We start from the raw sequence: 14,571 nt of genomic DNA on the forward strand, positions 1-14,571 counted from the left end.
TATGAACCATTCCCATCATGTCTTTATAATATTTCTACATAAGACTGTATTGTACATCCATACACAGTATTATGAGTGTTTTAATCATATTTCCTATGATCTTGCTTTTAAATATAGCTATATATATTTATTCATATTTTTACTACTAGATCATAACTATATATATTTTGGGGACATATGTGATAGTTTGATACATGTATACAATGGGTGATAATCAAGTCAGGGTAATTAAGATATCACCTCAAGTATTTCACTTTTCTTTCTATTGGGAATATTACAATGCTTCTCTTCTAGCTATTTTAAAATATACACTATTATTAACTATAATATTCCTACTATACTACCAAATACTAAACCTTCTTTCTTCTAACTGTACTTGTGTATCCATTAACCCCCGAATGTACTTAAATTAATTTATGTAGCTCTACTGTAGTTTGTTACTGTTAACGTACAGATTTCCATTGTGTGATGAAACCAGAATCTATTCTTCCCTTAATTGGCATTTAAATTATTTATAATATTTTGCTATTACAAATAAAGCTGCAATAAACATTCTCATACACTCTCCTTGGGAACGTGTACAGCAGTTTCAAGAATGTTTAGTGTATTTACAGATTTCTGTTTCAGACTGAAAAAAGAACAGCAAATATATCTCATCAGCTCCTGCTGGTGTTGATTTAGCTTAAAATAGCTCTAGTTAATAACAGACCTATTTCACCGCAGGAAGACAGCATTTTCATCTAAAACTGAAACCAACACAAGCAACAGCTGCTATAGCAAGGAGTTACACCCTATTAACAATACCAGCTAATCAAGGAGTTACACCCTATTAACAGCGCCAGCTAATCAGCAGCACCAGGTTTCTTCACCTACTTCTGAAAAACCATGCATTTGTTTCCTCTCTTAAACCGAAAACCCTTGCATTCATCCACAAGCTAGCACATTATTGGCACAGCTACAGAGGTAGCCAAAACACTCATCTCTTTCAACACTCACCTCTTTCAACGCCCAGGTTGGATGAGTTGCAAGGATTTCATAATCTCCAGGAAGAACTTTAAAAAATGCAAACCTAGGAAATACAAAATACCACTGAACTTTCTACAAATAACCCAATGTCTCTAATTTTATGACTAATACTAACAGCACTAATGTTTAAATTATCACAACTTGTCATACATTTTTTGGATTTTTGGTTTTGGTTTTTTGTGAGACAGCATGTCTGTCACTTTGTTGCCCTGGGTAGAGCGCCGTGGCATCATAGCTCACAGTTACCTCAAACTCCTGGGTTCAAGAGACCCTCTTGTCTTAGCCTCCCCAGTAGCTGGGACAGGCGCCCACCACAACATCTGGCTAGTCTTAGAGACAGGGTCTCACTCTTTTCAGGCTTGTCTCCAACTCCTGTGATCAATCCACCTGCCTTGGCCTCCCAGAGTGCTAGGGTTACAGGTGTGAGCCACCACACCATTCGCTTATTAAATGAACTCAAATGAAATCCAATCCTTCAATGTATAAATTCATACCAAAGAGCACTCATGTGCAAGGAGGGGTGTTCCATGTGCTGACAGGAAGGAAGAGAGTTAATCATTCCCTTAATCTCAAGGATTTATGGCATAAAACCAGTCACTGTACTTTAGCAAGGATCAGTCTTAGAACATTTGACTGGGTTTAACAGAGGTGACGGGCACGAATAGGCAAGGAGAAAGGAAGAGAAGTATCCAAAGGATCAGAGATGGGAGGGGAGAAGTGGCGTCTAAGAACAGAAAGCAGACCCACAGGCTGAGTGAGGCAGACGCTAACACAAAGTGACACTAATGACACAGGTAGGACAGATAGCAAGCTTTGAAATGATACAAAGCATTTAGATATGTTATCAGAAACAAAGACAAGCCCTTCTGGCTCCTTCACAAAGCAACTGTGATGAACCCAGTAGCCGGTGAAGATTACTCTGTGCTAAAGGCAAACTAAGACCAGAGCCAGCCAAGCTGAGGCTGGGAATGCCTCCACCAGGACTCTGACGTGTCTAACACTGAGTCTGCAAGGCACCTGCCTAGCAGAGGGCTAAAAAGAAAGTTTTTGATTCCTTCTGTGCTATGGTGGCTTCTTATTATGGCAAATATTGCCTGAGAGGGAGACGCTGGAAATCACTTTGGTATAATAAAACTGAAATTGCCATTCGATTTGGGGCACAGTAAGATTTAGCTCCCACTTCATTTTCAGAGCGGCCCGATACTACCAGTTACCATTACTGTTTTAGTCGGTACAGATAAAAGGGATTCACAAAGTGCCAGTCACTTTTTTTCTAGTTTTTTTGACAAGGTCAACAACAAACAACTAGCCCAAAAAAAATTACAGCTCCACATCCCCACTACAGACCACAGCTGGAGAGGCACCAATCAAGAAGTAAATGTCGCAGGCGGCGCCTGTGGCTCAGTGAGTAGGGCGCCGGCCCCATATACCGAGGGTGACGGGTTCAAACCCAGCCCCGGCCAAACTGCAACCAAAAAATAGCCGGGCGTTGTGGCGGGCGCCTGTAGTCCCAGCTGCTCGGGAGGCTGAGGCAAGGGAATCGCTTAAGCCCAGGAGTTGGAGGTTGCTGTGAGCTGTGTGAGGCCACAGCACTCTACCAAGGGCCATAAAGTGAGACCCTGTCTCTACAAAAAAAAAAAATAAATAAATAAATAAAAAATAAAAAAAGAAAGTAAATGTCGGGAAGCACCTATGGCTCAAAGGTGTAGGGCGCTGGCCCCATATACCGGAGGTAGTGGGTTCAGCCCCGCCAAAAACCGCAAAAAAAAGAAGTAAATGTCATTTTAATAATAATTTTTTTTTTTTGAGACACAGTCTCACTATGTCACCCTCGGTAGAGTGCCGTGGCATCACAGCTCACAGAAACCTCAACCTCGTGGACTTAAACCCATCTCTTGCCTCAGCCTCCCAAGTAGCTGGGACTACAGGCGATCACAACACCCAGCTATTTTTTGGTTGTCATTGTCATTGTTATTTGGCAGGCCCAGGCTGAGTTCGAACCTGCCAGCTCCAGTGTATGTGGCTGGCACCCTAGCCACTGAGCTACAGGCACTGAGCCAATAATAATAACTTTAAAATTGTTGACTTACTGATGGTCCATTATAAACTTGTATTTAGCAATTTAATTAGTTTTGTATATAAAAGTGGTTAGTAATGATTTGAATGCTTTCAAAAATTATAACTTTGAACTCTTCTGGTATTAATCTTGGTATATCTGTTAACACTTAAAACTCAATTAAATAAATCCATTAAAGAAATGCTTTACACTTGACTTGGCAAGGTTAACGAAATAATCATCAGTCCCAACTACACAATAGTTTTCACATGATAAGGATAATATGATTTTTTAAACCATAAAGTTAAAAATTTAACTGAGCTAACCTTTATTAAGCTAACATTTATTAAACATATACTCCATGTCAGGCAATTTGCAAAAATAACGTCAATATAATCTTCCCAGTAACCTTAAGAAATAGATTCCACAATTGTCTTCACTTACACATGAGGAAACTAAGGCACAGAGGGACTAGTAATTTTCCCCTGGTCAGCTAGCAGATGGGCTTGCCATGATTCAAACTCAGGCTATCAGGCGCCAGAGCCAGCCCTGACTGTGAAGTGAAGGCCTAAAACATGAGTGTCCAACCTTTTGGCTTCGCTTAGGCCACACATTAAACAATGCTAATAAGAAAAGCTGATGAGTAAAAAAAAAAAGGTCCATGCATAGTGCTTGTTTCAGCAGCACATATACTAAAAATTGGAACGATACAGAGATTAGCACGGCCCCTCTGCAAGGATGACACGCAAATTCGTGAAGCATTCCATATTTTTTCTATACATAAATAATAAATATTCGAGCCAAAAAAAAAAGATCCATGCATAAATTTCATAATATCTGACACCACAGATGAGAAGAAAAGTCCGCACATAATCTACATGCAGCCCGTGGACTAGTCTGGACGCCCCTGGAAGTGCCAGGCCCAGCAGCAGGTGCCTTAACTGACATTGACTCATGCTGAATCATCCCATCAGTGCTAAGCGAGATGGGCCAACAATTCCATTTTACATGCAAGGAACTTGGGGCTTTAAAGGGCATGAACTCTCCCAAAGTTAAGAGGCTAAATCAGCATCTAAACGCAGTTCTCCCAGAATCCAACCTCCCAGACCCAGCACAGCCCAGCTCTAATGCAAGGCTGGGTATAGGATGCCACTCACTTTCCTCCTGGCTGCGTAACTGTGGACTGGATCTTTGCTTCGGTCCCCGTGTTTCTCAGAGACACCTGGACTCCTGCAGGACCCAGGGGCTGTCCTTTGCTGAGGACCTGCCGTAAAGAAAAGGTTAGGCCCCATGACAGCAAAGCATCCTCCCCTCAAAACGCTGTCAATCCTGCTCATGCCCCCCACCCCAGGTGGAGCCTGGAATCTTATTTTACTTGTAACACTATTTTATAAACCCCTGAGAAAGAAAAAAATATCCCAAGATCACCATCTGTAATAAGAAACCCCATGCATAACTGGCATGGAGGGGTATCACTCTCAACGTAAAGGAGAACAAGCCTGCCATGAAGAAAAGGACAGCAAGGAAATCTCCACATCTCAATGTTGGGCAGTGGATGGACGGAGGAAAAAGTCCTCCCCGAGAACGTGAACTTACAAACTAGGAGCTGGCGTTCATATATATTAGTATTCTAAATTCACACTATCAAGGCAGTTCAGAAAAGTCTCAGAAAATTTATTTTTTGACACAGAGTCTCACTCCTATTCCCTCGACCGCTCCAAGGAAACTATCAGTGTTTAAAGTATAAAATAGTTTGTTTTGTTTTTTTGAGACAGAGTCTCAGGCTAGAACGCAGTGGCATCATAGCTCACAGCAACCTCAAACTACTGGGTTCAGACAATCCTCCTGCCTCAGCTCCAGAATAGCTGGGACTACAAGCTCCCACCACAATGCTCGGCTAATTTTTCTATATTCAGTAGAGACAGGGTCTTGCTCTTCCTCAGGCTAGTCTCGAACTCCTCGGCTCGTGGGACTCTCCCACCTGGCCTCCCAGAGTGCTAGGATTACAGGCATAAGAATACTTCTAGGTGAGCAGCAGAAGCAAATGCCCTCCCCACAAGAAGCCACAGACAGACAGAGACGGCAAGATGCCACCAGCCCTGGGGAGTGTGTTTGTCCAACTCCGCATTCCAACAAAAGGCCACTGCTGGCATAAGCGCTGACAGCATATACTCTGGGGGACAGGGGATCTGCCTCTTAACAACACTCCCCACACTCTACACACCAACAGGATGTAGAGTTCACAGGCTCTCTTGAAGCTTATCTGTGGGTCCCCTGTGGGATCAAAGACCCCAGATCAAAACATCCTGCTTTTTTATAAAGGCTAAGACTCAGTATGTACTACAGAGCAAATGTGAAAAACAACAAAGCTCCAAAGCCAAACCTTTCCGTTCACAGAGAATCCTGTGAACACAAAGTTGATGTCCTCGCCCTTCGTGCAGATGTCGTTGATACCATCCACGTAGAGTTCCACAGTCGTTGGCTCTGAGGAGGCAAAGGGAACAGTACAAGATACAAGAATAAGCTGAGTTCTTGTGAAACCACCCAAGTAGAACATCTCTTATTATGTGTATTAAGCTTGCATCTTATTTATTTCTAAACTCTTAATGCACATGTAAGGTTCAAAATCCAAAGGTACAAAAAGGTATACAGGGAAAAGTCTCCCTGTCACTCCTATTCCCCCAGCCACTCCAAGGAAACCATCAGTGTTCAGAGTATAAAATAGTTTGCTTTTTTTGAGACAGAGTCTCAAGCTGTCGTCCTGGGTAGAGTGCCATGGCATCACAGCTCACAGCAACCTCAAACTCTGGGGCTTAAGCAATTCTCTTGCCTCAGCCTCCCAAGTAGCTGGGACTACAGGCGCCTGCCATAATGCCCGGCTATTTTTTGGTTATAGTTGCCATGGTTGTTTGGCAGGCCTGGGCTGGATTCAAACCTACCAGCTCTGTTGTATGGGGCTAGCACCCTAGCCGCTGAACTATAGGCGCCGACCCTATAAAATAGTTTTAAAACAGTCTTTCCGCTGAGTTATATCACAGAGTCCCAGTAAAAATTCAGTGAACACAAAATAATTTTATTTACTGAATGCTCACCACAAACCAAGCACAGAACTGAGTGTGTTTAATTCTATTACCTTAAAAGGTAGGTAGACCAGGCATGGTGGCTCATACTTGTAATCCTAGCACTCTGGGAGGCTGAGATGGATGGATTGCTTGAGCTCGAGCGTTCAAGACCACCCTGAGCAAGAGTGAGACTCCTGTGTACTAAAAATGAAAAGCTGAGGCAAGATGATTGCCTGAGCCCAAGAGTTTGAGGTTGCTATGAGCTATGACACCACGGCACTCTACCAAAGGTGACAAAGTCTCAAAAAAGATAAAAAAAAAAAAAAAGAAGTAGGTAGTAGTATCTGCAGTTTATCAAGAGGTAAACTGAGGCATGAACAGTTAAAGGATCTCCCAAGGTCACAGAGCTTGTGAGTGACAGAGCCCCAGTTTAACCCCAAACATCTGGCTCCAGATATATCCCCTGACCAAGTACCTGAGTTCCATGATTTCTGCCACATTAAACCAAGACCGCAAACTCTGATGCAACAGGAGCCACGTGGGTGAAAAGTGAGCAGAACAGGCCAAGTGAGGACCATGCAAACTGAAACAGGGCAACTGCTACTCAACTCTGCCATGTAGCCCGTGGTTGCAGGAGCTTCCTACTTCTCAGAAAAATTTGGCGTTTATGTACCATCTACTGATTTTTCAATATTAGCAATTAATTCCACTTTTTTAAATTGTAGAATTCTTCATAATAAGGGTTAACACTGAATTTTTAAAAGGATAGGTAAAATGTGGAATAATAAGCAAAAAAAAAAAAAATGTTTAAACCATGAGATTTTCAGGTAAAATGGAGAATTTTACAAACACACACACAAAGAAGTTTCCAATAAAAAAATAAATGGGCAAAAGACGTGAATAGCCATTTCACAAAAGAGGCCATCCAATAGCAAATAAACATAAATATATTTAAAAAGTGTTCAATCTCATTGGCCATCAAAGAAATGTAAATCAAGATTGCGCTGGGCAGCGCCTGTGGCTCAGTGCATAGGGCGCTGGCCCCATATACCGAGGGTGGCAGGTTCGGACCTGGTCCCGGCTAAACTGCAACAAAAAAATAGCTGGGCATTGTGGCAGGTGCCACCCTAATGCAACCTTTTTAGAAGGAAGTATGGAGAACGGAGAACCCTCAAAGAACTCAAGCTAGCCCTCCCATTTGATCCTGCAATCCCATTACTGGGCATCTACCCAGAAGGAAAAAAATCATTTTACCATAAAGACACTTGCACTAGACTGTTTATCACAGCTCAATTTACAATCACCAAAATGTGGAAATAGCCTAAATGCCCACCAACTCAGGAATGGATTAACAAGCTGTGGTGTATGTATACCATGGAATACTATTCAGCCATTAAAAAAATGGAGACTTTACATCCTTTGTATTAACCTGGATGGAAGTGGAATACTATTCTTAGTAAAGCATCACAAGAATGGAGAAGCACAGGAAGCAGCGCCCATAGCTCAGTGGTTACAGCACCAGCCACATACACCAGAGCTGGTGGGTTCGAACCCAGCCCGGGCCAGCTAAACAACAATGACAACTGCAACAAAAAAATAGCTGGGCATTGTGGCAGGCACTTGTAGTCCCAACTACTTGGGAGGCTGAGGCAGGAGAATCACTTAAGCCCAAGAGTTTACGGTTGCCACAGCACTGTACCCAGGGAGACATAGTAAAACTCTGTCTCAAAAAAAAAAAAAAGAATGGAGAAGCATGAATCCTATGTACTCAATTTTGGTATGAGGACAATTAATCACCTAGCACACTGTGGAGGGTAGGGGGAAGGGGAGAGCACAGAGAAAGAGAAGGAGGGAGGGGGGTCAGTGAAAGGAAGAGCAGAGAGAAGAAGGAAGGGGGGTGGGAGAAGGAAAAGCAGAGAGAGGGAAGGAGGGAAGAGGTGACATCTCAAGTGTGTGCCACACCTTTTGGGGGCAAGACACAATTATAAGAGGGACTTTACCAAACAAATGCAATCAGTGTAACCCGGTTTCTTGTACCCTCAATGAATCCCCAACAATTAAAAAAAAAGAATGTTTACAGGAGCACTATTCTTAGTGGCCAAAATCAGAAAGAAAATGTACATCAACAGTAGATTCAATAATCACTTTACAGTCACACATCAGAATTCTGTACAGCAAAGAAAATGAACTAGAGCTGCATATAATACAGATGATTCTCATGACTTGAGAAAGAAACCAGATACAAAAAAAGTACCTGGTATAATTTCATTTAAAAGAAGTGCGAAATGGACAAATTGAATGTATAATTTTAGAAAGTGAGCGTGCTGGTTGCCTGGAGCGTTGGGTGGCATAGCTAATGAGCAACAAGGCTGGGGCACTCCAGGAGTGCTGGTAAACTACTATGTCAATGCCTGGGTGGTGGCTACATGGGTGTGTGTTCACTTTGTGAAAATTCATCAAGTGATACCCTTGCACTCAGCGTACTCTGCTAAAAGTATACTTCAATAAAAAGGCTTATCAAAAGAAAAAGCTCCAGCAGGAGGGGAGAGGCTCAAAGAAAACACTCCCCCAAGCTGCCAATTTGGAACCTCTGACCATTCGTTGGGCTGGATTCCCCTCTTGTTTTCTGGAATGTACCAGGTGTCCCCTAACTACAAACCAAAAAAAGAGCTGATCTTACAGAACCAAATGAGCTGGCAGCTACCTGAGCTTCACCTTACCCTTTAGGATGGTAAGGGCTAAACTCTTCCTCATCTCACACACAAGCAAGCCTGATATGAACAACTCTGGCCCTACTCTCCCCAAACTGTGGACTGAGGTTCCCTCCACCCACTCTGCCAAAACATCTGGAGTCTCTCCTCTTCAAAAACACTGTCTCATCTCATGCTGATAATCCTAGCATTCTGGGAGGCCGAGGTGGGTAGATCGCCTGACCTCAGGAGTTTGGGGTTGCTATGAGCTAAGATACCATGGCACCTACCAAGGGTGACCAGGTGAGACTCTGTCTCAGAAAAAATACTCTCTCTTCCAATCCCAACCCCATTCCCACCTCTCCAACTCCTCTAGAAGGCAGCTGCATCACAGAATTTTTGAGCTTTTGTTTGTTCAGAAGGGCTGCTTCTAAGTACTGACTGTTCGCCAATCATGTGCTAATTCTAAAGAACACTTAACACTGGCCCTTTAATCCTCTGTGTGCCCTGTGGGACAGGGACTGTAACTACCCTGAGTGCGCAGGGCAGAAACAGAGGCTTACACAGGGGATGTAACTTGCCCAAGGTGTCATATACCTTGAGTGATGCCTAAGGTAACCAGATCTTTGCATTTCTGGATTGTTACATCAAATCTCATATGTTTAAATGTTAAATTCTGTTAAAAACAAAACCAAAAAAAATCAGAGGGGGCTAAAAAAGTAGCTGTCCTGGGACTCAGTGCCTGTAACACAGCAGCAAGGGCACCAGCCACGTACACTGGGGCTGGCAGGTTCCAACCCAGTCCAGGGCCTGCCACACAACAATGACAACTACAACAAAAAAATAGCTAGGTGTTGTGGCGGGCGCCTAAAGTCTCAGCTACTTGGGAGGCCGAGGCAAGAATTTGAGCTTCTGTGAGCTGTGACGCCACAACACTATCGAGGGAACATAGTGAGACTCTGTCTCAAAAAAAAAAAAAAAAAAAAAGTAGCTGTCTTGGGACCAGCACAAAGCCCCCATTCTTGATTTCCATACTATTTCCTGCCAGGTATTAAGTGAAACTGCAAAGGCAAAGTTTGCAAAAAGAGGTCCAACAAAAGATGCCTATTTTAAAAAGATGACAGAAAACCTTAAGGAAGACTAAGGTAAATTCAAACTACTCCAAAGTGACCAGGAGAGAAAAAAACACAAAAACCTTCTTCCACACTAGAAATGACCCTTAATATTTTAACAGTCCATGTGCTCTGCGGATCTAAATTAATATTGGACACATAATCCAATCCCTTACAAAGTATGTCTGGTGATTCAATTAACTTACCAAAACTCCACCCTAGGGGAGGCTCAATCTTCAGAATAAAATCCCCCTAAAAGGAAAAAAGAAAATGAAATTTACAGGACTGAGAACTGATGACCATGGTTTAATTTAGCTTACTGCTACCTCTTAATCTAAAATTTCTACACCTGAAATGAAATTCTAAAAGTAAGCAATATTCTTGGTAGTGAGTTCCTTGATGACCTTCAGATACTACAAGCTGAAGCTGAACACCACAAGTTACCATCTAAACAAGCGGTTCTCAACCTGTGGGTCACAGCCCACAGGAACTGTATTAAAGGGTTGTGGCATTAGGAAGGTTGAGAACCACTGATCTTAACAATCAAAGTCAGTGCTAAAGCCCATCCTTGAGTTTTAAAAACACTGTATTCAGCCACTCACTGTCTTCTGATACCAAACATACTATTAACCAAGTCTCCTATTAACCCCTCACAGGCCTACAGTTGCAAGGGTTAGCACATATCTTTAGGAACGAAAACCACTCTTGTTTGTTTGTTTGTTTTTTGCAGTTTTTGGCCGGGGTCAGGTTTGAACCCACCACCTCCAGTATATGGGGCCAGCACCCTACTCCTTGAGCCACAGGCACCATCCTGAAAGTCAGTTCTTAAAACTAGATTTTAATCAACCCTGGTTTCTTGAGATAGATATTGTTAAAAAATAAACAAATGGATCTCAAGACCCAGATAATCCATCTCTAGAAATCAAAGCTATGCATCATTCACAAAGACATAAATTCAAGAATATCATTTCCCACTGTTGTAATAACAACAATTTTAAAGAATGAGAAAAGCCTGTATGTCCATCAATGGAGAAGTGGTTAAATAAATTATAGTTTGAGTTTAACTCTTGACACACTGTCCAGCCATTAAAAAGAAGGCAGATCTAGATAAGCTGATGCTGAAAGCATACAAGGGAAAAACTCAAACGTACCTAAGGTAACGAAAGCAGTATCACATGGGAAAAAATGAAATTGTGGAATAATTCCTATTGTTTGATTCCAAAATCAAAACTATGTATACTATTTTTGCAACTTCCTATAAATCTCCATTCGTATATATCTGAATAACTATAAGCAGAAACCAATCTGTTAGGATGCACACTAAAATTTTTATCAGAGGGTATCTCTCCAGGGGAAATGGAATTAGAGGGAAAGGAGACAAATTTACTTCATATATTGCTAGAGACATTGATTTTTTTTTTCACAAAGCTCATGAATTCACATATTACTTGTACAACATTTTAAACAATATTTAAGCTGCTTAAAAGTAAAGGGTTCTGTGAAATCGGTTCTCAGCCCTGGCGCTACCACCATGTGGGCTGTCCTGTGCAGCACTATCTTCGGCCTGGCTTCTCTCACTGGTAACTCCAGCACCCTGCACCACTGTCACAACCAAAAATGTCTCTAGACATTGCCAAATGACCCTGGAGACATGGAAGGCCACTATGTTCAACTGAACCAGTTGTTTCCCTGAGAATGTGGCTAAGATTGCCATGGTGAGTGCAGCCCTCTGGGGCACGCTAGCTACTCCCCATCATAAAAAGCAAGCAATAAAGACTAAAGTGCCCTCTCCTCTTACCTTATCATACAAAGGGATCATAAAGTAACCATTATTGGGGGCACAGTCAGTCTGGTATTTCAAAGTCCCATGCTTGGTGTACAACTTTATCTGGAAAAGAAGAAAAGAGAAGCCATAATATCACCTTTGAAAATTAACTACATACCTTCACTTGAACACACTCAATGTGCATTCGCTAAGGGTCTGCTACAGAGCTATAGGACAGAGCTCCCCACAGAGGGAAGTAAGACAGTCTCCCCAAAAGAGTAGGATTCAATGTTTTTCCAATTAGAAACTATCTGCCCTAAAAGTCTTATTTTTTGGCTGGAGAGGTAGTTCATGCCTGTAATCCTGGCACTGTGGGAGGCGGAGGCAGGTAGATACCTTGAGCTCACCAGTTTGAGACCAGCCTGAGCAAAAGCGAGATCCCGTCTCTACTAAAAATAGAAAAACTGAGGCAAGAAGATCACTTGAGCTCAAGAGTTGGAGGTTACTGTGAGCTATGACGCCTCGGCACTCTACCCAGGGCAACAGCTTGAGACTCTATCTCAAAAAAAAAAAAAAAAAAAAAAGTCTTATTTTTTAATGCTTTTCTATTTATATTAGTGACTGTCTCTTTTCAAACTTTGCTGTTGGTAAGGTGCTTATTAAAAGGCAGATCCTCAGGCCCACCTCTGTTTCTCAACTAGAAGGCCAAGGAAGAGCGCCAAGGATCTGCATTCTTAACTCCAAATAATTTCAAATGCTTGCAGTAACATTCGTCTGGAAACTTAATCGCCTCTTTAATTTCATTATCAGAAATAACAGGCCAAAAAGACAATTAATTATGTGCTCTCCTCAAGGACTCTCTAAAACTCTTGCATCCTGAGCGTTACAAGACACAAACTGCTAATCCAGTAAGATGCTCAAGAAGTATCTGGGTCTCCCATGTGCTGTAAATGGCCAAGTCATTTACCCTCCTGAGGCTTCAGGTTCTTCAAACAGGAAGAGAGTCATTACCCTTCGTGGGGGCTGTATAGATTCTCATCAATGTATAGTCAGTACACAGGTACACCGTATGGACTCAGGAAAAAAAGCAGTTTATAGTACTACTGATATTTAATTTTTCTCTGAAGAAAAAGGTAACATGGTATAATTGGCAAGGCACAGACTAGGTTCAAGGAAAATTTCCTAACCTTACCAGCATGGCTCAACCACTCTGAGCCTTGATTGCCACATCTGTGAAAGGAAGCAGTTGGGTCTGATGCCTCACCTCTAAAAGGTCAGTGCTCTGCGCCCATGATACAGAAATGACAGAGTCGGATCTTACCAGAAGATGTACAAAGTGAGAAACTCACAACATGAACACAGGGAAGGGAACAATCTGAAACAATGCAAAGGCGTAAGTGGTGAGAAGGGCTGACACTCGGCAGCACCTGGGATAGTGTCTTGTTTACCCTAGGGACTCAAGAAATACTCAGTGAATTTCTGGTCATAAAGGATTCAGATGCATGCATGTAAAGCAGGGATGGGACACCCACTGGCCTACAAGGGTTAGAGGCAATGTCAAAGGGTGTTCATCCAAAAGGATTGGATCATATGCAACCCAAGCCAAGTTTTGCTCCCCCAAGGATCAGCTGGTTTCCCAGAGAAATAAAGATCCCGATTTTTACTGTGAAATTAGCAATATAATTTTTCTTTTCAACAGTAAGGTCACTGTCAAAATAGATTGGTTTGTGTTTGTTCTGTTCACTGAACTGCTACATCTTCATCTGGGACAAGGCTTCAGTATCCACAAGGACTCAATAAGTAGCTGTTTACTGAAGGAAGAAGATGTAAAACACCCAGGAAGGAAAAAGGCTGGACAGGAGTAAAGGCTGGACAGAAAACACAATCAACAAATGATTGTGAAACATCTTGAGCATTTCTATTTCTTTCATAAAATTCAGATCAGGCCATAGGATGGCAATATAAATCTATATCAACATTACATTCATGAAATGTCTGATTTCATAATCAGAAATTATGAAAGAATGAGTGTCTCAAACCATCTAGACAGGCAGCCCTGGAAGGAACACACTTCATAATAGGTCACAAAATCTACTCTCTGCTCTAGAGGTCACTACTAATACTAGGGGTGGAGGATGCCCCTATCTTTCCCTTCCTTCCAGAACCCCAGAAAATGACAAGTTACAATAAGCCTTCAAGGCAGCTTCTGAAATGCCCTGTGCCCGAACACTGAGAAGGCAAACCCAGGAGGAAGCATCAGCACCCAGCAACATGTACCCACCCAGCAGATCCTAGGAGGCTGGCTGCTGCCAATGGGTAGATTCATTCGATGCCCAATCTCTTAAGACTAAGTAAGAAGGCAGCAGACAAGGAGGCTGTGAAGGTGGTAATCGATTCTCTTCTTTAGGATATATACAGTGCTGGGTTCAGCTGTTTCTCTCCCAGTACCACCCTACAGGTATAAAAACTGAGTCTTGGAGCAAGGCCAGATCAAAGAGCTATGGCCTGTAGAATCAACTTCTTACCCCTCCCCCAATCCTCAGCAACACACTTTGCAGAACAGAGCGGTCAGCCCTCCCCTGCCAGCCAGCAGCCTTAGCCATGGTCTTGGCCTTTCGGGTCTGATTCCCCAGTTCCTTCTCTTTGGCATTTCCCAGTCTCTTCATTTTCTTTCAAATTACCTCCCTGGTACCTATTCTTTATACCTCTTCCACTTCCCTTCCCTTCTCCTGCCCCAATCCCCTCCCAAAAAGGAGGTGCAGGCCTCCCACCGGTCCCCTCCCATTTACCTTTCACAAGTTAACTTCAGTCTCTAATTTCATCCATCCCCCTTCCTCTTTACAGAAGCTTTCTAGGGCAT

At 42.6% G+C, this 14,571-nt stretch overlaps 1 protein-coding gene and 1 non-coding gene across 2 annotated transcripts in view; one reads left to right on the forward strand and one right to left on the reverse strand.

Annotated features, from left to right (window-relative positions):
• LOC128560924 (nodal modulator 1) overlaps positions 1-14,571 on the reverse strand; it is a 63,504-nt gene that overhangs the window by 47,695 nt on the left and 1,238 nt on the right. The window contains exons 2-6 of the mRNA XM_053554560.1: positions 11,745-11,834; positions 10,153-10,198; positions 5,466-5,566; positions 4,240-4,346; positions 997-1,069 (exon numbers count right to left, since the gene is read on the reverse strand). Coding sequence (XP_053410535.1) covers positions 997-1,069; positions 4,240-4,346; positions 5,466-5,566; positions 10,153-10,198; positions 11,745-11,834 — 417 coding nt within the window. The remainder of the gene's footprint in view (positions 1-996; positions 1,070-4,239; positions 4,347-5,465; positions 5,567-10,152; positions 10,199-11,744; positions 11,835-14,571) is intronic.
• LOC128562904 (U6 spliceosomal RNA) lies at positions 3,751-3,855 on the forward strand. The gene has a single exon (XR_008373602.1). It is a non-coding gene; the product is annotated as a U6 spliceosomal RNA (small nuclear RNA).

The sequence above is a fragment of the Nycticebus coucang genome, chromosome 12 (assembly GCF_027406575.1).
Source record: "Nycticebus coucang isolate mNycCou1 chromosome 12, mNycCou1.pri, whole genome shotgun sequence".
Taxonomy (NCBI): domain Eukaryota; kingdom Metazoa; phylum Chordata; class Mammalia; order Primates; family Lorisidae; genus Nycticebus; species Nycticebus coucang.